This window comes from Monopterus albus, unplaced genomic scaffold, assembly GCF_001952655.1.
Source record: "Monopterus albus unplaced genomic scaffold, M_albus_1.0 scaffold250.1, whole genome shotgun sequence".
Taxonomy (NCBI): Eukaryota; Metazoa; Chordata; class Actinopteri; order Synbranchiformes; family Synbranchidae; genus Monopterus; species Monopterus albus.
This window is the reverse complement of record NW_018128130.1, coordinates 1,441,062-1,465,948: the sequence shown is the minus strand read 5'-3', so window position 1 is coordinate 1,465,948 and position 24,887 is coordinate 1,441,062. Positions and strand designations below refer to the sequence as shown.

General features: G+C 41.4%; 1 protein-coding gene across 10 annotated transcripts in view; it reads left to right on the top strand.

Moving 5' to 3' along the window:
* Positions 1-24,887, top strand: part of ptprfa (protein tyrosine phosphatase receptor type Fa) — a 562,000-nt gene that overhangs the window by 316,715 nt on the left and 220,398 nt on the right. For 4 of the 10 annotated variants that reach the window (XM_020620916.1, XM_020620920.1, XM_020620914.1 and 1 more), the window contains exons 6-10: positions 2,585-2,602; positions 5,980-6,090; positions 13,970-13,981; positions 20,671-20,940; positions 23,651-24,232. In XM_020620916.1, coding sequence (XP_020476572.1) covers positions 2,585-2,602; positions 5,980-6,090; positions 13,970-13,981; positions 20,671-20,940; positions 23,651-24,232 — 993 coding nt within the window. The remainder of the gene's footprint in view (positions 1-2,584; positions 2,603-5,979; positions 6,091-13,969; positions 13,982-20,670; positions 20,941-23,650; positions 24,233-24,887) is intronic. The other 6 variants (XM_020620922.1, XM_020620921.1, XM_020620919.1 and 3 more) reach the window with 3 other exon arrangements.

Here is a 24,887-nt window from a genome sequence, read left to right as displayed (position 1 = left end):
GCCTGGCTGTACAGAGTCCTGTCCCCACTTCTGTAAGCCTCCTCTTTGGCATGATGAAGCTGCTTGAGTCTGGCTGTAAACCAGGGCTTGTTGTTGTTATTGTTGTTGTATGTGCAGAAGGTCTTTTTGGGCACACACACATCCTCACAGAAACTGATATAAGATTTGACAGTGTCGGTGAGTTCGTCCAGGTCTGTAGCTGCAGTCTCAAATACACTCCAGTCTGTGCAGTCAAAGCAGGCCTGTAGCTCTGACTTAGCCCCCCGAGTCCAGCTCTTCACTGTTTTGACCACAGGCTTTGCAGCTTTTAGTTTCTGCCTGTAGGTTGGAATAAGATGGACCATACAGTGATCTGAGAGTCTGAGGGCTGGGCATCTTTCATTGTTTTGTAGCAGTGGTCCAGTGTGATTTTGTCCCTGGTGGGACATATGATGTGTTGCCTGTATTTGGGCAGTTCGTGGGTGAGATTTGTTTTGTTAAGTCCCCTAGAACAATAAGTGAAGAGTTGGGATGTTCTAGCTCCAGGCTAGTTATCAGTTCTGCTAGGAACCGTAGTGCGCTAGCGTTAGCCTGTTATGTACACTCCCATTAGCATGAAACTGTTGAATTCACAGGGAGAGTAAAAGTGTTTGCAGTTGATAACAAGAGTCTCTAGGTCTGCGGTACATGTCTTCTGTAGCACTGTGACATCTGTGCACCAACCTTTATGTAGAAGCAGATTCCACCTCCTCTCGTTTTCCCAGTCAATTCCTTTACACGATCCGCTCTGTACACCTGGAAACCCAGTATTCGAATCGCGCCGTCTGCAATGGAGCTGCTGAGCCAGGTCTCTGTGAAGCACAAAGCAGCAGAGTGCGCAAAGTCAGAGTTAGTCCTGTTGACCAGGGAGTGGAGATTAGCCATGTGAATAGATGGGAGTGAGGTCCGTGTTCCCCTCTGTCATAACCGTACCAAAATGCCAGAGCATTTTCCACGCCGGCGGCATTTTTTCCAGGTCCCGTATATCGCTGGCGCGGCTCCGATCAGAATGTACATACAGCATTCTTCGTTCACAAAAATCGGAGGAAGGTAGTTTGCTGTGACTTGTCCGATATTTAACAGTTCTTCTCTGGTAAAAAATAATCCAGGATGAGTTGCAAGAGACCAAGAAAACAAAGAAAAACAACAAACACAAAAGAGCGTGAGTAGCCTTGGTCGCCATCACTGTCGGCGCCGGAAGCAACCTCTTATAACTGATTGAACCACCTTTGGCAGCAATAACCTCAAGCAAGCACTTCCTGTAGCTGTGTATTAGACCTGCACAATGTTCAGGATGAATTCTGGACCATTCTTTCTACAGAGCTGCTACAGCTCAGCCATATTCTTAGGATGTCTGTTGTGAACGTCTCTCTTGAGGTCATTCCACAGCATCTCTGTTGGGCTGAGGTCTGGGTTCTGACTGGGAATCTCAAAAAGGTGGATTTTGTCTCTGAAGCCATCCTGTAGTAGATTTACTTTGATATTTAGGGTCATTGTCCTGCTGCATCACCCACCTTGCTCTGAGCTTTAGCTTGCCGACAGCCACTCTGACATTATCCTGTAGGATACCTTGATAAACTTAGGAATTCATTTCCCCCTCTACAATGGTCCAGGTTCAGAGGAAGCACAGCGGCACATACGTAGTGCTGTGTGTTCTTCCCAAACAATGGGTGTGCTTAATAGGTGTGTTCAATAAAGGCATAAAAGATCATGACTGTTTTTTATTATCTCAGAAATATTGTGTTTGTTGATATTTGTGACTTTGGTGAGGAGCAGATCACATTTCATGACCAGTTTATGCAGAAAACCAGGAAACCAGTGCCATTACCTTTTCTTGCACTGTATATTTTGCTAACTTTAGAGCTTGATAGTACTCCAGCACTGAGGTAGCAACATCAGCTTTCATTCAGTTGCATCAGAGGGAGAGTAAGCAGCTTGAGTGCTTATCTGCCTTATAATGGATAGCTGCAGGAGAGAAAAACACCTTTGGGTTAGAACCAAAACAGACCTGTTGCTGGTGGATGAGGGGTCAAGTGCTTGATAGCCAGGTGCTGTCAGGGAAAAAGGCAGGTGTGGAGAATAAGATGATTTATGAACACAACAGGATGCCAGTTCTGTCGAGTCAGGTGTATAACGCAAATAAGCACCATATGAAAGTAAAAAGAAACAGATGCACAAATGACAGACTTGCAGCTGTAGCTGGGGTGTGACATTATTGAAACAATTTTGGTTATTCAAGCTTGTGAGGAAAATAACACAGATTTGTACCTAAGAAAACTGCTTTCGCCAAGAATACATTTTCCATAATTGTTATTTAAATAATTGCTTGTTTGAAAATTAAATTAAATGGTTGAAAATAATCATTAAACTTATTTTTCTCCCTCTCAGCTAACAACTGTAATACAAAGTAGACATAAATATTTATATGGTGAGAATAGCAGTCTCTCTTATCTTTATTGTTTTCCTCTCTTTGCTCTCCTGCCATTCTTGTCTTTCTTTTTTTCTCTGTCTTCTCTTTTTACTAATGTTATCTCTAATCTTATTTGCATTCAAATTACCTCACCAGGTGGTACACCAATCAGAGGTAAGAATGCTGGATACAAAAAAATAAAACAACAGCATCTTCTCTTCCTCACAGCTCCCTCTCCTCCATCACCTCTGTCTTTCTCCTCCTGTCACCTAGTGTGTCCTCATTTTACAGCCCTCTGTCCTTTTCACCTTCTCCGGCACTTTCTCTGCCTTCAGCACTAAACCTTTCAGAAGTATATTTGGTCTCGGAAGAGATTTTTCTCACTGAGCTAACAAAGGGTTAGCACTAAGCTACCAAATGCTATTTACAATGAAGTCCAGCAATCAAAAAGTCTTCTGTTTTTAAATTATTTCAATAGGAAACCGTGAAACATAACTTACTAGCTAGTCAAAGTACTCATTTTGGTTGAGTTTACACTTAATATGCTGAGTGTTAGCTTTGTCAAATTCAGCACCCGACTCAGAAAAGTGGCTTCTGGTTCAACTCTAAATGGTGCTCTAGGTCTAGGATTCACCAGGAACAGAACAGTGTGAATTTGGTTGAATGCACCACATTGGGTTTATCCAGCATTGCTTACCATACACATGAAGTAGCAAAACAGGCCTACAAACACTACAAACCCACACTCTGAAAGGATTAAACTTTAAGGCTGGTAATTTTCTGCTGTTGCTATTCTCTACAAATCCCATACAGAGGCTAAAACTAGTAATACATTTGGTGCTTTGGTGTTGCTTTAGCTTATTTGTCTGTGCCGCAGAGCTCCACTGTTGTCCAGAAACTATTAAAACACCTCTGAGCCATGTCGCTGTACTGGGTGACATGTTTCTTCTACACAAAACACGTGGGGTATGACTTATTTCAAAAAAGACCTCCAAAGACAAAGAACCACCATAATTCTTGCATTATTAAAGTAACAAAGAGGCAACTGTGCATGTGCATGGTCTTCCCTAGTTTTTTGTGCTGGCCAGGATTATTCTGTTATGTGTATAGTGCTAAGACTTACCCCATGTGTTTCATGAGGTAGAAACCTGTCATGCACTGGTGATAACGTACCATTTTCATACTTAATAGTCTGCAAAGTGCATATCATTATGGTGCAAAGCTTTAACTTGTTGCTGCGTACTGTAGAGAGGGGGAACACACAATCCATTATTGAAGGTTCAACTTCTGAAGGGCAGAGGAAGTTCCGATAGCTTGTAAAAATTTGTTTAGGGATTCATATTCTTCATCTGTAAGAAATCATCCCTTGCTCAGCAGCACTGATGCTTTTTCATAGCAAGAGGTCAGAGCAAACATCCACCAGTGTCTCTCAAGAGAGAAGCAATTTGTTCTAATAGGCCTCTGCCATCTTGCCGATGTGGAATGAGCTAGGCAATCATCACAAGTGTAAATGTAGAAATAAAGAAGGAGATTCAGCTGCTGCTGCACTGAGCTCATCTTCACACTTCAGCAACAGTGACTGATCCGCAGTCTCCTGAACAGACACCCAATGGGAGAAATTAAGAGCTCTTTAAAAAAAATAGTTTCTTTATCATCATTTTGACACAATGTTTTACCTACATACTGTGTATATGTGTGTATGTGAGAGTGAGTTCAGGACACAGTACATCTCAGGCAGAATGCTGAAGCTGGCTGCATCCCAGATGAAGGTTGCTCCTCCTCCTCCATCTTTGAGCTTGCTGTCTGCACCAGATCCACCAGGGATGTGACCACTCACATGATTTCAATCGCGGGTTCTTTTTATTTATTTATTTTGTGTTTTTTGGTAATCTATCTCTTAACATTGTATTACAAACCCATTCCATGGTGCATTTCTGAAATATGTACATTTTATTTAAACACTTTGTTTTTCACATCTTATTGTCCACTGCAAAATCGCATGCTGTGTGTCACATTCACAGCCAGTATCTAATATTTCATAATCGTTTAAGATACATTCATGTTTTCTATCTCAAATCTAACTTCACTACTGACAAGTTTAATATTGATTGTTTTCATAAATGCTGTGAAACTCTTAGCAATGTGTTTAGAATAAATTGATTGAAATCATGGTTTCAGGTAAGTCACAGCTTGTTTTACATGTTCTCTTCACAAAATCAAAGCTCCCAACCACAACTTTGGTGTATAGTAAGAAATAGTCTGCGCTTTCAGGAAAGCGATAAGTGCAGGTTAGGCCTATTGGGGAAAGGCTTTGTCCAGTGGAAACACAAGCGCACAAGTGTCATAACAGTCACAGTTTTTATGATACTGCTGTTCATTTAGATTTAGTCACAACAATGTTACATTAGTAATTTTGTTTCATGTTTTTTCATAAACTATTATTCTTGTCTTCATGGCAATTAACAGACAAACACTCACACACAATATATTACAGACAAGCAACAAACAACATTATATAACATCATAAGGATTTGGTTAAGAGTGTTACACTAGAGGTTATGAAGGATTTCTAAGCACAGGCAGTACACGATGGCAGTGCACAATGGCAATATGCAGTCCTAGTGGCAGCAAGTCATGTGATACATCACTAAAGTTCACAAAGCCCTGTCATTCTATGATGCTGCTTACCTTCAATCTTACTGGACATACTAACAAGCTTACTAAGTTTGTTCTTATTCATTACAGACAGTGAGAAATATGAAGCATTAAAATATTTTATCCTTCAAAAAGTATTCTCTGCATGAATTTTCTTGTCACATTGGAAAAGCCTCTAGCCTGTGTTTAGACCACCTTCAGACACTTGACTGAAAACTAGTGGGACAAAGTCTGCTCCAAAAAAATTTTGATGTGTTCAACTGTTGCCTTTTACTGGACGACCCCTAACTTGTGTTGAAAATCGCAAGCCAACCACACTGTTTCAGTGCAATAATTGTACATGGCAGACATTTCTGCAATGTGCCTTATAATATGAGCTACGATAGAGGACCTCGTTGGCCTCAAACAGCACTTTTCACAAGTTGGTGTGTTTGTACAACTAAATTAATGTTAATGAAACATGATAACCCGACCCTGTGTGTAGTGTCTAGTCCCAAGCTGATTGCTTCTTACTGAACATTGTGAGCTTGTGATTGCTGAGTACAAGATAAACTACAGTGCCTGTGATCCTTTCAATAAAGGAGCATGTAGCCTAGTGCAATCTGTTAGACTAATGCCAGCCTTACTTTTTGATCTTGTGCAGTCAGTGGAGAACACCTGACTGTGAACTGCAGGCTCATTGCTCTCATGAGATTGTCTTTGACAGTTTATTGTGACATTACAGCAAATAAGAAGCAAGTTGGCAGAAGTCAGGTTCGTCTCAGCACGCATAGTGTATGTATGACTAGTGTTAGTGTGGCTAAATCGGGCTACTCTAACACCATGTCTGTGTGTGTGTATTGTTTGAATGTGTGTGGTGCAGACCTGAACTGTGACATTTTGGCCTCCCTCCCCAGGAGCACTTCAGATTGAGAACAGCGAGGAGTCGGACCAGGGCAAGTACGAGTGCGTGGCAGTCAACAGCGCCGGGACTCGCTACTCAGCTCCGGCTAACCTTTATGTTCGAGGTAAGACTCCTCTTGACCCTGACCGACCCCTCTCTGCTGCCATTCAGATCACCATCCCCAGCAGTAAGGTCCTCTCTCATCACCTCCTCTGCTCTGCCTCCTGACTGCTAATAGGGGAAGTGGCTCCATGGATTCAACAGCAATGAAAGTCAAACCTGTTGACGCCTGTTCAGTCTCTGCTATCACACCATTATTTCCTGTACTCTCCCCCTGTCTGTGTCGTCTTTGTCTCCTTGGTGGCGATTTATGTAATTTGCTCCACTGGCCTGTTGTTAGTTTGCTTGACCTGCTTAACCTTATTGTAAGGGAGGGGGTGTTTTGACTCGTCAGGGGTGAAAGTGAGGTTGGCTGCGGTTCTGGCTCTTTGTTTTGCGGAGGTGGAAGTTTACATGTGGATTCTTGCCCCAAACAGAAGTTGACACAGCCACTGTATACAGCCGGTCTGGGAGAAGACCGGCAGGAAATTTCCCTCAAAGCAGATTCTAGTATGTGATGCAACAAGCAGCAGCAGGGTAAAAATCATACGCCTTGGAGCTTCTCATAACTAGGCCATATCAACAAACACCTCAATTAGTATCAGGTTCTCAAAGGCAATTTTCAGAGCATGGGGTTATTCATTACCACTTTACTCTTTGATGTGGTTTGCCTTAAAAAGTTTCTGCATTATGAATACAGTTATCACCGAGCCCACCAGGAGCTGTTCTACAATATTTTTGGACATTGTCTCATAAATCAGGATTACTGGCCTGACACAGTGTCACAGACCTTGTTATAGCCCTATGCTTTAGTATAGCACCGTAAATTAATTATCATATTTAAAGACTTTTATATACAAAAATAGTTTTTTTTCAGGTCTAACTTAATGCACTGAAATGGGGGATGTGCTGGGTCCAGTACTAATGGGTCTCTGCCAAAGTAACACATCATTGTGCAGAAAAAGGGTGGATCTTGTTGAACTTTTCCAATTTTTTATGGTTCAACATAACCGGAGTCTCTGCACTGTCACATCATGTCCATGCTAGTGTGCATTCTTGGTGGATTACTGGTGTAACATGAATGCTGTATTTCTGCTGTTTACTCAAGATCCATGACCAAAGACAAAAACAGCTGGCTCTGTGATAACATTCCAGAGCTCTATAGTCCGTAAGTATTACAAAGACTGTGCTGTGTTTTGGCATCTAATAAGATTTACGCACATCTAAATCCCACTCCTCCAAATGGACATTTCTGTGTCCTACCGGGACCAGCACACCCCCATCAATGTAGCTCCTTGCCTTAGTCATTACTCAGTTATTTGTGGGTTATTGACCTGTTATTGATATTTAAAAGATACAGACATAGTAGTTGTGTGTTCACACGAATGGGGCATGGTGAAAAAGCAGTGTGTAAATACTCCCACATGGCTGTGATGGTACTGTAAGACGCTACCTTGCTGTGCCTGGCGGTTGCTAGCAAGAAGGTGTTCTCCACAGCACAGTACATATTGTATAGTGTTTTTCCACCAAGGAAACCTAATGAGAATTTGAAGGGCTGATGTGGCCAGTGCACTTTGCTTCAGTACTAGATTTTCCCTTGTGTCTGTTTATAGGAAGGTGAGCTCCCACCCACACACACACACACACACACACACACACACACACACACACACACACACACACACACACAGGTGAACAGAGAGCCTTGACTCAGTGATCACAATGCTTGTAAATTATGGTGAAACAAAATCAGCCAGTAACGGAGAGTGTATGAGCAGCTAGCAAACAGCTGTTGAACAAGCAGAACATAAACTAGCAGAAATGTGGCATCGTTGCCACAGAACAGTGAAATTGCTGTTTTTCCCCTGAATGAGCATGAGTGAAGTCCTGACTGCAAACACGTCTTATATTAAACATCATGCATGGTTTCACTTAAGAAATGATAAAAGCCAATTAGAAGTAGTTTCCAGTTTTTGAAATTGTTATCATGAAATAACTATCTACCTTGAACCACTTCCAAAATAAATTCCTGCCTGTGCCCGTACTCTGTGGGGACCAGCATCAGGTCCTCACAAGGAGGGTGGGTCTCCACAAAGATAGTGGGCTTCTGAATCCCCAAACATTTAGAAAAACAAGCCCCCTCCTCAACTTTAAAAAGCAGAAAGGCAAGCTGACTGGTGCCATGCAGCAAAGAAATTTCAACAGGTGGTCATGGTGGCACATTGAGAAACAACCCTCACCCACAGAAACAGTCTACCTGCCAAGCAACAAAATATCCATACACAGATTGGAATTGGACTAGGAATTGTATTTTGCTTGTTGAAGGTTTATAAACCAGACCAACTATGATTTAAGCAGACTGGACCAATCAAGCACCATAAGTGCACCGTCCTCATCATTTTGAACTAAGAAGACTACCTGCATCACTGGATTTGTCTGTCTCAGTCTACTGGGGTTTGTAGGAGTCATTCTTATATGTTTCTTCAGTGTTGCAAACCCACCACACTACTTGTGTACTGTGTGACTGCAGTGTTCTGTTAGTGTGAGGCATAAGAAACACAAGAACCTGTGGGACACATTTGTCCCTTTGTAATTTACAGTCACTGTGAAGTAAAAAGAGAAAACTGAATCCTCCTGGCAAAGTGGCCTGTGTTTGTGTGTGTGTGACTTAGAGATGCATATGTGCAAGCAGATGTACACGTTTATTTTCTCACCACAACAGATGTATCCATTTCCCAATAACAGATCACAGTGCATTTGTACCAGAGATAAAATTGCCTTTGAGAGCTAAAAAAAGCCCCAATTTCCAAGAATCTCTGAAAACCACTAATTAAAACAAAGATTTAAAAATATTTTGTTTGCTGCCTCTACATGACTGAATTGGTCACAAAAAGTAGTACACTTTTGAAATATAATAACTACACATCATTCACCTCTTGTTTTTTTTAAACAAGTATCACCCACTACACTAAATGAGCTTGAGCCAACAAAGTCACATTGCAAAGTATACGATTTGTTATTTCTGCTTCTCTTTTCAAGGGTCCTGTCTGTGCTGCTTTAACCTTTATTCTTTCCGAGTGTGCTGGTAGCTTCCATTTTCATCTCACTGTATATTCTGAGAAAACACTGCAACATGTCATATGTTGCACCAGTGTCTTTTTGTTACTTGCTATTTTTTTCCATCTTTTTTTTTGTTTGTCAAGTCATTTTCTTCTCTGTATTTGGATTCCACAGTTCATTCCTCTTGCACTCATATGTGTCATCGCTCAAATGCTTATCCTGCTATCTACACATGAAGGGAACTATTTTTGATTGTTTCATGTGCTTAGTTTGCATCGGCAGACTTTTAGTTTTGCTTTGTTAAGTGTGAAAGCCTGTGTTTGTGATTGTTGCACATGTACAAGACTTCATTTGGAACAGAAAGATGGTCCCTTGGTCTGCTTAGCCATTAAGAGACATCAGTTAATTCTCAAGAGAATCTCAGTAACATAAATGAAATGATTATTCTGGCATATCACAGCGGTATCTTTCTGACATGGTTTAGAAAAGAAATATTGGCCATAGAAACATAAAGAGGAAATTTCAGGCTAAAAAATAGTCTTAAATTACATGGGGATTAAATCACACATTCTGTGACTAAATGCAAAGGTCCAGAATTTATTACCATTTTCATAGCTGGAAAGTCACAGGTGAAACACATTTAATTAGTGATGGCTTGAGAATCATGTCATTACAGTGAGTCAGCCTGTACAGTGGGATCCTAGAACTGGCTCACATATGCAACGTTTCTACTATTGGAACCTAACGAGTGGTATACCCAGTACTTCACCCTGCATAACCTCCTGGGCTGGCATAGACCATCCTGTATTGTTTTTCCACTGTATTTTCTCTGTCGGTCTGTGTTTAGAGGAGGGAGGGGCTGCTCCTTTCTCACACATACACTCAGCTGTGTGTTTACACACCAGTGCCTGTAATGCTAATGCTTGAGGTATGAAGACATGGACATTTAACCAGTCACAGACAACTGCCCCAAGTTACTGGCACACCCCTCCTGAGGGGTCGTGAAATGTAGCTCCTGGAATGCACCTCCAAAGCAGGTGGTGGGCAGTGGAAACTAATGCAGGACCCATGACGAGCCTTTCTCGGCTCAGCACATTTCTGTTGGTTCCTATAATGAAAAAACTCCTATATATGGGATACAGTCATTTGTAATGTTATCAATTATCAGTTACACCTGTGTTTTTCCTGCTATGGCATGCTGTGAAGAAAACCTCCAGCATAGTGTTAGTAGATGTAAAGATAGCAGAGCAGTTCAGGTGGCAAGGCAACATCATATTACCATCAAACCAACACAGTTAATACCTGTGAAACATACAAGCATTAACTTATAAAAACTAGGATAATATTCCTGCACCTATTGCATTCCCATAATTAAAAGTTTGGTCTTCTTTTTAACACTATATTGGTTACTTATTATTGTAATATGCAGAAGTAATTTATTCCAGTCCTGAGTGTAAAGGAACAAGTAGTTTAGTGGCCATGAGGTCCCCCAACCCCGAGTAACTCAGGCTTTGCTGTTATATACCATACTGAATAGTACACCTCTATCTGCCCTCTGGAAACTGCTGCTTGCTAAGCACAACACAGACTACCCTGTTCTGAGACATCTGCTGTTTGTCTTTAAGTATGAACAGGATATGTATTTGCATTGCATTTTTGCTCCTACAAAGGACCGTGGCTTTTGAGTTGCATTAGGAATGAATCACTTTTATAGCCAGTATGAAGAAAGGGGATGATTGCAGTCTCCATTAATTCTTTAGATGTACACATGGCATGTTACAATAATGTTAAAATAGAACTAGGGCTGGTTTCACAAAGACAAAATGTGGAGAGTGACAAATCACTATTATCAAGATATAAACATATGACATGATGTTGAACACTGGAGGGAAACAGAGACATCTAGAATCATTAATTAAATTGTCCTTGGTATTATGGGAATGGTAATATGAGTAGATACAGTGTATTTAAACAGCTTAATCAAAATGTGGTTCTTTCTTAGTGAAACGGTGAAATGGATGGCTTGAGAATCATGTCATTACAGTGAGTCAGCCTGTACAGTGGGATCCTAGAACTGGCTCACATATGCAACGTTTCTACTATTGGAACCTAACGAGTGGTATACCCAGTACTTCACCCTGCATAACCTCCTGGGCTGGCATAGACCATCCTGTATTGTTTTTCCACTGTATTTTCTCTGTCGGTCTGTGTTTAGAGGAGGGAGGGGCTGCTCCTTTCTCACACATACACTCAGCTGTGTGTTTACACACCAGTGCCTGTAATGCTAATGCTTGAGGTATGAAGACATGGACATTTAACCAGTCACAGACAACTGCCCCAAGTTACTGGCACACCCCTCCTGAGGGGTCGTGAAATGTAGCTCCTGGAATGCACCTCCAAAGCAGGTGGTGGGCAGTGGAAACTAATGCAGGACCCATGACGAGCCTTTCTCGGCTCAGCACATTTCTGTTGGTTCCTATAATGAAAAAACTCCTATATATGGGATACAGTCATTTGTAATGTTATCAATTATCAGTTACACCTGTGTTTTTCCTGCTATGGCATGCTGTGAAGAAAACCTCCAGCATAGTGTTAGTAGATGTAAAGATAGCAGAGCAGTTCAGGTGGCAAGGCAACATCATATTACCATCAAACCAACACAGTTAATACCTGTGAAACATACAAGCATTAACTTATAAAAACTAGGATAATATTCCTGCACCTATTGCATTCCCATAATTAAAAGTTTGGTCTTCTTTTTAACACTATATTGGTTACTTATTATTGTAATATGCAGAAGTAATTTATTCCAGTCCTGAGTGTAAAGGAACAAGTAGTTTAGTGGCCATGAGGTCCCCCAACCCCGAGTAACTCAGGCTTTGCTGTTATATACCATACTGAATAGTACACCTCTATCTGCCCTCTGGAAACTGCTGCTTGCTAAGCACAACACAGACTACCCTGTTCTGAGACATCTGCTGTTTGTCTTTAAGTATGAACAGGATATGTATTTGCATTGCATTTTTGCTCCTACAAAGGACCGTGGCTTTTGAGTTGCATTAGGAATGAATCACTTTTATAGCCAGTATGAAGAAAGGGGATGATTGCAGTCTCCATTAATTCTTTAGATGTACACATGGCATGTTACAATAATGTTAAAATAGAACTAGGGCTGGTTTCACAAAGACAAAATGTGGAGAGTGACAAATCACTATTATCAAGATATAAACATATGACATGATGTTGAACACTGGAGGGAAACAGAGACATCTAGAATCATTAATTAAATTGTCCTTGGTATTATGGGAATGGTAATATGAGTAGATACAGTGTATTTAAACAGCTTAATCAAAATGTGGTTCTTTCTTAGTGAAACGGTGAAATGATTTTACAGTAGCCTATTAAAAGGAAGTCACTGCAAGATCACACAAGGATTACTACAGTGCCTATGTTCTCATCAGTTACTGGGTAGGTGGACCAACAGGACTCAGTGTGCTCCTTTAAAGCATAAGGCCAGTTAGCTTTCCTATATTTATAGTATTTCCAGCAATCTCCAAACAGAGGGTAAAAGCGACAAGTGTGTGAAGTTTTATATATGTGTTTGCTTCTGTGTGTCCATTTGTGTGCGTGCTGACTGGAGACACTGGACTATTGCTGTTTTTTACAAAGTTAGATTAGCACTGATGATCTAAGGGCAGATTGTGTGGGCATCACTGGGCGCACCAGCTATTTGGGTTCATGTAAGGTAGGTGCAGCAGCGCAAAGTGCAAAAGGGCAGGATGAAGATGAATACAGAGCAGATGGGGTGGTGATTAATAAATAACATTACTGGTCTCATCACTCTGAAACAGTTGAGGCAGTCAAAGTGACCCGTGATCACAACAGCTCAACAAAAAATGAAAAGAGGCTTCTTGAGGACGTCACGTTGGTATGTGAATGGTGCACAACAGCACCTCACATCTACAGCCAGAGGCAGATGGTGTAGGTTTTTATTTACCTTGTACCATGATGATAGAAATAAATCATAAAAACATGTTGAAGAAGCCGCATCAGTCCAGCCTGATTCAGTGCCATTTCACTTTTTTCATATCTTAAAATGTGTAACTGCTGCTTTTGCACTGTTGCATCTTCAAAATATGAAACACCACTTTTGCTAGATAGAAAGTTGTAAAGGAGGCAGTGACTCATGGGATTGATAAACCACTGTGATCTGACATCTCCCACATACAGCAAAGAGTGTGGCCTGGTGTCATTTGCACAGTTGTGTCAAGTTAAACACTGTGGGCATGACTCAAATTTGTCAAAATACAATATCTGTCCTGTTGCCTTCAGGTTGGTGCAATGGCGAACTGCAGAAAAAGCTTTTCATAAAATATAAAGTCTTGTGGACACAGATACTGCACAAGAATATACAGGTTTCTGTTTTTGATACTATCACCAAAATGCCACACAGACAGTCAAAGAGAATTTCAAGGTCAAGAAAATCCCTAATGGTTGGTGTGCCACTTGTACTGCCACAAAAATAGTGCCCTGTGTATTTTATTCTGCTTGTGTGAGAGTGTATCCTTCATGGCCTTTTGATTTGTGTGTGTGCCATATGATGTGTGTGTGTGTGTGTGTGTGTGTGTGTGTGCTGCACTGAAAAAGCCACTGTGATTTCTCAGTCATTAATGGATAAGCAGATATTTGCCTGTTTTACTCTCTCTGTTTCTCCTTGTCTTCTTCCTCTCACTCCTTATTTTGCCCCTCCTGTTGTTTACTTTTTCTTTTTCACTTTATCTTAAATCCCTCCATCTTCATTGCACCATGCCATCCAAAAATACAATCCAAATCTCACCACTCAGATCAACGGGAAGGTTGGTTTTTTCACTCTTTAACCCCCTAAAGCCAAGGCCTGGCAGACTGGAGCCGTGCTGCGCTGGCATCTTGCTAGGCGCCTCAGGCCCGTCCCGGCCTCTCTCTCGGGGCCCCAACCCCACAGTGCAACCCTTTTTGTCCACCCATCTGCACATCCCCACCATGCTGCTACTGTTTAGTGTCAGTTGCCTTGCATCACATCACATATTGCCCCATGCAGCCTGCTCCTCTGAAATTTTGTGAAATAAATACTAATAATGTGCTCTCTGCACAAAAACACATTCCTCAACCAGGAAGGGATGGTTTCATGGAGGATGTGACACTGACATGGTATGGCAGGAAGTAGGAAGCGCAACAATGAAGTGTTGTGACATTTCTGCCACACCTACTGATACTGTACATTTGATCCATTTCTAAGAAACACGTGAAATGATTAAAATCACTGACCAAAACACAAACCTATGGCTGACTGTCACACACCCACCACCTTTCTTGGTGAAGGAACATCATCTTTGTATGCTTTCTGGCCAAATTTAATCTGGGTTCAAATTTTGTGTTCATTTCACAAAATTCTGCGACTGTGTCAGTCCCATGATGCCCTGTCCAGCATGCTGATCAACTTTTTATTGTCTTGGGTGGTTCAAAGGCATGGCTCGTCCCAGCTCTCATCTGCAGGCTCTGAGCTCACTCTGCTTTTACCATGCTCTCCTCTTATCTGTGTTTGCTAGAGAGAGAACTAGACTGCAAGAGAAGAAAATAGCCTCAAATTAGTTTACATCTTTTTCCAAGACATTGACAGAAGAAGGCGGCAGAGCTCGGAAACTGAAGGGGAGTGAACTGCTACTGAGAGAGTTGCAGCCCTAGCTGAAGTACTTGTGTTTGATATGTGGACTCGCAGACTTGTAGTGCAGCCTGTCGCTCATGAGCGCAAGTGATCCTACATATAATTTCAAATTTCAGTGACAATACTTAATGTGACCATTTAGGGAAAGGATACGTGATTCCAACAAGCCAGTTAAGTCTAACAGTTGCATCATATAAAGTGGCTTGGATATTAGAAGCTGTCATAATGGAAGACTAGACAACTAGAGAAGTAATGAAAGTAAAAGACAGAGCAAAAGAGACCGCAAGGGAAAATTAATTGCTTTTGAAAAATAATGTTATGATTTATAATTTATACTGATGTAATATATGAAGACATAACATCCACATTAGGAGGTGACTGAGGTGGGCAGATGTTTCAGACAAACACTAATCTTAAGCCTTAAGATCCAGTCACATCCAGTCATTCGCTTAAAGATGTTTTTAAACATTTAATATTTACAACTGACATCGGCAACTGATGATGTCATGCCTGTGTCGCCTGAGGGAGACATTCTGGTAAATAAACTAAAAGTAAAGATAAAGGTTCAACAATGTCAGACAGAAAGGACTGTAGTGTGAAAGTCCGCTGGAGGAAAACCTGACTAAACTGTGGCAGGAGAATGAAGGCCTCTAAATCAAAGGCATGCAGCACCACAACAGGACTAATGAATTCCCCTTCCCTCTGTAGACTATTCAGTCCACAATGTTTATGCCTCTCCTGCCAGGGTGTCACCAGAACTCTGCAGAGTTCTCCTCTTTTTGCACTGCACATAAACAGTGTTAGTCAGGTGGGCATGTTAATTTATTACTAGGACATGTGAGAATTGGTGTGATCTCATGAGATTTGCAGCTTTGTCTACTACCAGAACTTCCACTCATTAAGTGTTGTGTGCTTTTTCCTGACTGCCAAGCACAAAAAAAAAATCTATGCAAGTTGGTTGAAACAGATGTTTCGGCTATAGTAGACTAGTATGTCCCCACCTTTGACTAACTTTTTCAGAGCCACATAAAAAAAAACAAAAGTCTAAATTGTACGTATAAATTAAAGTCATTTGCAGTGGCATTGCACTTGAAGGTTTACACTTCATTCTGTCAGCTTCAGGTCTGAAGGGTTAGGTGTTAGGCAGGGGGTTAACCCTAACCCTAATACCTAACCCTAACCCTGTACTGATGTAAAATAGGCATCAAAAACCTCAGAGTAAGAAGTCATTCTAAAGTAACTTTTGTCTTCACTGAGTTTCAGTAAATGGTTCACTTCTCTCCTCCCTATCTGATTGTTCTAATCTATCAGAACAATCAGACCTGATCTGATCTTGACATGTTCCAGGACCTTTCCCCAGGGCTACAGGTTGAAGATCTTGGTGCACTAAGATGCTTCCAATCTAGGACTCCATCAGTTTGAGGCCATATGTACAGTATATGTCATTTCCATTTATGCACAGCAGCAAACCCTGTACACCAGTTCTGCTTTACACACCGTGTTGCTATCATAAGTACACCTCATGCTTTGCTGTGCCACAAACTTCTCATCGCCTCAGCTGTCTCTCTGTCAGACAGGGAGTGAGAAACACTGTAGTTCACATTTTTTAAATACATATATACATTGCTCTATCCCAGCACAGTGAAGCTCACTGGTATTTAGCTTTTGGTTATATGGTTATTTCTATTAGTTAAAAGGGAATTCCCCCACTTCCTCTAGCTTTTCTGTTTACTGATATTGGGGGTTAGAGCCTCTAGACAGAACTGTGTGAAGTCTGATAAATCCTCAAGTGATATCACTTAAGTCAGCGTCAGTTGGTCTGAAAAGGAAAACATCTGGGAATGTGGAGTTAGAAGGATGTGAGCTGAAAAGCTAGCCCACTCCTTATTTCTGACTGTGTATTGACTGTTGACAGTCAGTATACATTCTGGGTTATGTAGGCACCAGGTTTTGTCAAAGAAGAAGAACACATGAAATAAAATTGATGAATCCCGCTGTATCAGTTAGGATTCTTTTTAAACTGCCCATCATGAGTCCAACAGTAGGAGTGCGATGCTAAATCAGTAGAACTGTTCTTCGTTCTGTTGTACATGCAGATGGGGGAGGCGACCATGGTGCGGTGGGTAGAGCAGTCATTTCCCAACCAGAAGGTTTAAGGTTCGAACCTCCACCAGTCGAAGTGTCCTTGGGCAAAACACGTTGCCCCCGATGGTTAAAGCTATTGGTTGAGGTGGTGCCACAGATGGCTGCCATTGGTTTTGTACTGGAAACAAATTCCTTGTGTGTAACATACTTGGCCAATAAAGGTGATTATCCTTATCCTAGATAGATGCAGCAGTTAGTGAGTGTATCATGTAAAAGATAGTACTCAGTGAAGGGGTTTACAACAAGGTGTGTCTACTGAGAATGTTGGCAGGATGTACAATATGTGACACTAGTTAGGCCAAACCAAATGAACACTCTCTGTCAAACACAAGTGGTCTAGCATGAAGCTGTTGTCAAACTAAATGACTGAAGGTAACTGAAAAGGCAGTTCAGTTAGTGAGACATGAGTAAATAGGTGTTGTTATCAAATTTGTTTTGGTGGCACCCTCTCTTACAGTATTAGATCAAATCTGTCAATTATAGGTGCAAACTTGAAGCAAACATTAAGTATGGGCAAAGAAAAAACCTCAGGGCTTCTATGTATTTTCTTGGGTTTTACAAGCTGTGAAGCTAGAATCTAAACAGCCTATATGAAAGTGAAAAAATCTAACTTTAGAATTAAAGGAAAATGATAAAATATAGATATTAGACCCAAAGCTGAGATGTCGTCAGTCTACTTGAGGTACCATGCAGAATATTTTTCAGTTCAGTAAATTTAATTCGTGCATGTGAACCCTGTAACAAGCATGCTGCTGCCTCTTCACCTGCACTGCTGCATGACTTTCTTGACAATGTATACAAATGTCTGCATCCCCACCCATCTTAGCTGCTCCTAAAACTGACAGCTTTTTTTTTATTCAGACGTGGCTTCCCAAATCTTTTCACTCATCCTTTCTTCACTCCCCCCTCTCTCTCATCTCTTTTCTGTGGCATGTTAATAAAGTTTGTTTGCATTCTATCAGCTGCTACTAATGTGCATCTGTTCCTCCTAAATGTATCACTGTGACTAAGTGACACCCTGGTGCCACTCTGGATTCTGTACTTCAGTAACCCACCCATTAGGCCACTGTCCAGACCAGCAGAAGAACTTTAATGTAACATCACTCTTAACTTCTGACTCAGTACACCAGTCATCACATTGTCTATGGGTAATGTAATGGATTGTAATTTACTGATGCTGATTACTCCCTCAGTGCTAGCTAGCATATCTATATCATCCAGCATCAGAACATAGAGCTGTGGTACTAATTATCAACAAGCAAACTGGTCACACACACAACACAGTATATTTAAAAAAGAAAATAGATTTACACCACCTAAATAAAGTCAAATGAGGAGCCGCTTAAAGGTCACACTGGGAAAATAGTTTTGAAAGTGGGTGTTTGGGTTTTCCCTTTGAAATAGCCTGAGGAGTTAGGACATCGTGAAGGAGCTCAGAGTGGACTCACACTGACAGAAGTCAGTTGAGGTGGGTCAGGTATTGTATCTGATAAGGCATGTCCACCTGGAAGCACTCCTGGCGAAAGACCCAGGACATGCTTGATAGATAACCCATAGTTAACCTATAGTTTCTGTATCATAGTTATTTTCCCATGCATTCATCATTGTCACTCTCCATTTTACCTCCAACTTAAGCTGGCTGGTTCTCTGACTACTCCTTTTTGGCCTGTTTTTAGGAGCATCAGTAAAAGTGAACAGCAGGAGAAAAGAGTTAAACTATGAGAGCAATAATGAAATAGCCAATGAAACACACAGGACAAGCCAATAAAGCCATAAAATGACTGAAGGAGAAAATTTAAAGAAGGCTTTGACATTCCACAGTATGGTGGCCAGTAGTTGGTCTTGCCTTTGTGTTCATCCTTGATGCATTCCAGCTCATTACAGCAGACACAGAACCCAAACTTCTAATAAAGAGGTGGGCTACTTTCCAAGTTTAGATTTTAAAGTCAGTACGCAGCATAAAATAACAGGAAGTCACTGGTGCTGATTGATAATGGTATGGCCTCTGAAACTGTTGTTTTGCTGTGGGGTCATAAAAATGTCATGTGATCATATGGTACCCTTAATTACGGTCTCAAAATAGTGGTCCTCTAACATCAAATGCATGAGCAGCCACTTTACAGCAGATTTCTCCTGGGCCCCGCCTATCTGACAGGCACATCACCCTTTCCAAGCCATGTGCCTCCTTTACATCGTGTTCTTTACTACAGTAATATTTAGCCCAAGCATACACGTCCCCCAGAGCTCACTGAATGTTGTCATTGTTCAGCCAATGTACTGCTAATGCTTCTTCCCAGTGCTCAACTCACATGAGATTTTTCTGCACTGAGAGTGATAGTGGCAGAATTTTTCTCCCCGTTCTTCTTTAGTTAAACCAAGACGAAACCCTTAGCAAAGCCTCTGATCCATAATGTAAGCTCCTCATACCCATACTCATGCCCACCACTTAAATTACACTTGGTCAGATTGTTATGACTGTGCTTGGCTGTATGCAACAGGGCCGTCTGCACATTTAATGTTCATGCTGTGCTGCTGCGCTAATTCAGATGTAATGTAACAAGGAGGCACTTTAGTGCTAGATCCTAGCACTTTAGGAGGGTTTCAGAGGAGGAGAGCTAACAACAGGGAAGAATCCCTCAGGATTCTTTCTAGCACACTGTGCCTCAGCATCAGGGTGTGATGAAAATGCACCCAACTAGCAGCACATTCAACTCTGGGTGCATTTTAAGCTCTGTGGCCCAGCAGGAGTTGTTCTTTTTTAGTTATACACATCTAACAAAAACATCTTCATTCACCTCTGCATGATCACCACTCTCTCTCACAGTGAGAGAGTGAGAGAGTAAAGACCATAAACATGGTGATTGCTCAGCTGTTCAGTAATAAGACAAGGAAAAATGACCTGGATGTAATTCCAGTTTGTAATCCATCCATCAGAAACTGTATGAAAGGAGGTACAGCAAGTACAGTTTCTCTGGGTAATATTGTTAAAGTAGATAGACTGCAAACTATAATTATACTGCTGTTAACTCATGGCATCATTGATGAAATCAGTTTTAGTAAATCAGGTGCTAATGATACAGACTGAGTAAAAACTGTACCTACAGTAAATTTGACCTCTCTATTTAAAGCATACCATAGTCTTTTTATTTTTAGATTATAGATGCTTTTCCTGTGTCTCGTTATGTCTGACAGCGATTGTTACCATTCACTGGTACAATATTCATGATCAAAATCAAGTCACGTTGAACATCATGTCTACTGTAGTTGCAGTTACATTGTCATATCATATTGCATGGCAGTGCTGTTGTAAAGCAGATTGACTTGAAAGGTCTGCATGATGTCCACTGATGATAAATTACTGTCTTTACAAATAGAATTTCATTGGATGAAGATCTTATAACAAAACTCACAAGTGAAACAGTTCTAATGAACTGTTTTAGGTCGCAGGAGAGAAGGTTGTGCCTATAAAGTGGTTTTAAAAGCACTTCAGTGTAGAAAGCACTTCCAAACTCCAAGCTTTAGGGAATAATGGGACAGTAAAACTCCACCAGGCCCTTGCTATTATTCTTCAGGCCCATACACCCTGACACACACTACTGCACAGTACAAGCCACACCAGACAGACATGGAGTCAGCTCAGTGGTCCAGTAACACCCCCCCCACTGTGTCCTCTCACTCTCACTCTTTTTACCCCTGCAGTTCGCCGTGTGCCTCCACGTTTCTCCATCCCCCCCACCAATCACGAGGTGATGCCCGGCGGCAGCATCAACCTGACCTGCGTGGCAGTCGGTGCTCCCATGCCTTATGTCCGATGGATGAGAGGTGCAGTGGAGCTGACTCGAGAGGAAGAGATGCCTATTGGACGCAATGTCCTAGAGCTCACTAACATCCGCCAGTCTGCCAACTACACCTGTGTGGCCATGTCCTCCCTGGGTATGATCGAGACCACAGCCCAGATCACTGTCAAAGGTTAGAAACACTATGTGGGCATTGGTTTGTCTGGTGGAACATTATCTCACATTGGACAGACCTTTGAATTACTGTCTGAATAATTACATTTGTTTGGTGAAACATTCAATTAAAAGGCAGCTGAGTGCTAACAGTAGTATTGTTATATGCTTTTGTGGGTGATTTGAGTTGTTTTTGGTTTCTGGTGATGCAGACAAGCTTGACCTTGGGAATGGAGTGTGTCAAAACTCAAACATCCTGTCACTACTGCAGCATTTATTTTTAGAGCTTCCAGCCATGACTGTCATCGGTGGTTTTGTAGAGGATGCTGTAACACAAGCTGCTTTACATTAGTCCAAGCTGCTTGTTACCCACAGAGGTGAAAATGTATTAGACTTTGCTTTTGCTTTTTCAGTTGCTATAAACTACTATCAGGGTTAGGATTAGGCTAGTGGTGGTTATGGTTAAGGTTGCAAGTCAATGTAAAGTCCCCACAAGGAATGAAAACACAGCGTGTGTGTGTTTTATTTCTTTTTACATCACCTGATGAATGTTATGTGTACTGTAACATTGTAAACAATTATAACAGTGACAAACAAGAAAGCATGACACATAGGCTTAACAGTGACCCAAAAATAACACTAAAAGTCATTCGAAGTAAAACTGTATTTGTATTAAAAAGAGAAACTAAGAGCAGCAGAGTGCTGAGTACAACATGACTGACATTATGCCAGTAGAAACTGTGCTGTGGAACTGGACATCAAGCAAAAACACAGTTGTTTCTGAACCGTGAGCAAGTTTCGTAGTGTGTAACAATATGTGCAGCCCATGAAGCCTGGGCTCCATTGTTATTGTCCTGAGCTTATTCAACCACTCAGATTATGCAATATATGAAAATAGTGGGCTGGAAAACATTCCTGGCAGCAGTAATATATCCCTCCTGACTTGCCAAGAAAATTAGTCATACATTTATTTTATTGGATAGGTTTCAGAAAAATGTGTTGGCAGCGTCGGCCCCTTGCAGACCAGTAAAAATAACATAAAGGAGAGCAACAACAGTGACGGGGGTCAGTGAAGAAATGAGGACATTTCACATTTGTTGGACCTTTATGGAGGAGCCTTTGAATCAAGCCAAAGTGGAAGGAATATACTGTAGCTGAACAGTTTTTCTGGGAACTGTATGATATGACCACTGCATAAAATTCTTGTATGCATGTGACTCACAGTTGATTGAAATCTCTGCATGTGTTGCAGTTTACGAGCTCATCAGTGTTCAAATCAGAGCTAGATACATGTTGCTTACAAACATGAATGTGAACCATCAACACAAAAAGATCTGGGAAATGGATTTAGCGTGCTAGGCCTGAAAGTATTCTAATCCGTGTTGTAAAATTAACTCAAGCACACAGATGACTATTTTAAGCTCTTAAATGATTAATTTATTGATTTGTGCCCTCAAATTTCTTCCTTCATGCTTCTGAATAAGCAATTGTGCTAAACTTAATGACAGAAGGTTGCTGTTAAAGCTGACAAATTAAACATTTTAACTTTTTAAAGTTAAAACAGAAAATTGTCAGGTGGGTTTAGGGTTAAAATTAAATTTGGGTTTGTTTTAGAAAGTGGTTTCAGTTCAGAAAAACACAATGGCATCTTTCTACAGAGTCACCAGGGAGAAAAATAAACTAATTATATTTGTGCTCTACAGCATTGTTTACACTATAAGGGATGCTAAACACAATGTTAATTGGGCAAAATCCAAAGTATATGTGTGTATTACTGTCTAAAATAAAAATAAACCCACATTCAGATTAGATTGGCCCTGATCTGGCACCTGTCACTGGTCATTTTGAATTATTATTGAATTATTAATGTTAACACTCGATGTCATCTCGAAGTAGCAGCAGCTCATTTCAGGTTGTTGTGTCTGTTGCGGTCATGTAGGCAGGAGCAACCAGCGTGTTAGCGGCTGTGTTTTGTTCTTAAGGTGCCACAGATGCTGAATTCATTTCTTGATATTTATATCATTAGCTTATTTTATTAGTGTGTTTGCACTTGTCCCTCAGACATTCTTTTTATTACAGCTGTTCTAATACAGTTGATTGGCAGCTGTCTGCTGGGCTGTGTAGCCAAATAAAAAAATAGCTGTCAGACTATGGACAATGCAAAGAAACAGCTCAGGACTAAGGCAGTCTTGTGATTCTAGACAGAGACATATGATGCTTTGCTTGTTTCTCTGTTTATGCAACACTTGTTATTATTTGTTATCTTGTATGTATATGTCAACGATGGTTATTGTTATGTCCTGATTGATTCACATGCAGAATTGATCTGTTTGCCTCATGACACCTGGTGAGTTCTATGGACTAATCATTTTTTAAATAACTTTTAAAAACAATAGGCTTTGCTGTGTGACTGATTTGAATATATTCATTTCAGATGATTTCCAGCTCTGGTTGGCTTGACTGTAGATGGAAAAACAGGATTACGTGCACCCATATACTTGGCAACATAATACACTGCTCAGCCCACTGCCCCTGTGCAGATCAGGAAAGGATAAAGACAGTCTCCTGAATGATAATGAACTGTTAGACTGGCAGTGTTGAACAGTTTCATGAACTCAGAGCTTCAGCGGGTGTTCTTCCTGCCAAATCTTTATGTCAGAGAGACGGAAAAGGGAGGACTGCAAAGAGACTTGTTTATCTAACTCTTGTCTGTCTCTGCTCTCTAACAGCCCTGCCTAAACCGCCCACCTCACTCATTGTGACAGAAACCACAGCAACCAGCGTCACCCTGACCTGGGACTCTGGCAACCCAGAGCCAGTATCCTACTATGTGATCCAGTATTGTGCCAAACTGTCTGACACCGGCTTCCAGGAAGTAGATGGAGTAGCCACCACCCGATACAGCATTGGCGGCCTCAGCCCCTTTTCTGAATATGAGTTTCGTGTCATGGCCGTGAACAACGTCGGCCGAGGGCCTCCCAGTGGTATTGTGGAGACACGTACAAGTGAGCAAGCACCTTCATCACCTCCTCTTCATGTCCAGGCACGCATGCTGAGCTCCAGCACCATGCTGGTACAGTGGGAACCCCCAGATGAGCCCAATGGCCAAATCCGGGGCTATCGAGTCTACTACAGCTCCGACCCTGACGCCCCACTGAGCACCTGGCAGAAACACAACACAGATGACAGCCAGCTCACCACTGTCTCTGGCTTGACCACAGATATCACCTACAGTCTGAGAGTGCTGGGCTTCACCTCTGTGGGAGATGGGCCGCCTTCTGATGTTCTGCAAATCAAGACCCAGCAGGGAGGTGAGAACATACTGACTACAGATCAGTGGCACAAGAAGACTTCACATCCTAAGTAGTGAGCCTCTGTGTCAGGTTTTTGCTGAACTGTTGTGTGGCAGCAGGGATGGTGTCCGACGTGGTGGATGCATTATTGTGAACATTTACTGAAATAAAAATAGCTATTCCACAATGTGGAAATAACGCTTTGCATGTTAAATTCCTGTATTTATAATGTTAGTTAAAGCAATTGCAATGCAAACAGTTAAAGTAATCAATTCCTTTTGACTAACTGGATGTAGTAGAACAAGCGGTTTACTCTACACTGACATCTTATCACCTCAGTTGCTATGGCGATTACACATCCCTTCAGACACAGAGCAAACCTAGCATCGATTTGGAGTCTTGTTTCTGTTCGACTGATGAATGTAGCTTGCTTAGTTTAGTTTGTGGCTGATGACAGAGCTGAATCCTCATGTGGCCCAAACCTGAACAAGACAGGTAGAAAGGAGGTCTCAGTCTGTTTCATATTGATTTGGTAACCCCAGGGTAACATCCAGTTTAGGCTTGGCCCTTTACAGCTCAAGTCAGGAGGCTGTTGTACTTACTGGACTGGGCAGTCCTGGCCCTTTACAGCTGAAATCCCTCCAGATTTCTTGAATCTTTTAATGATGTTATG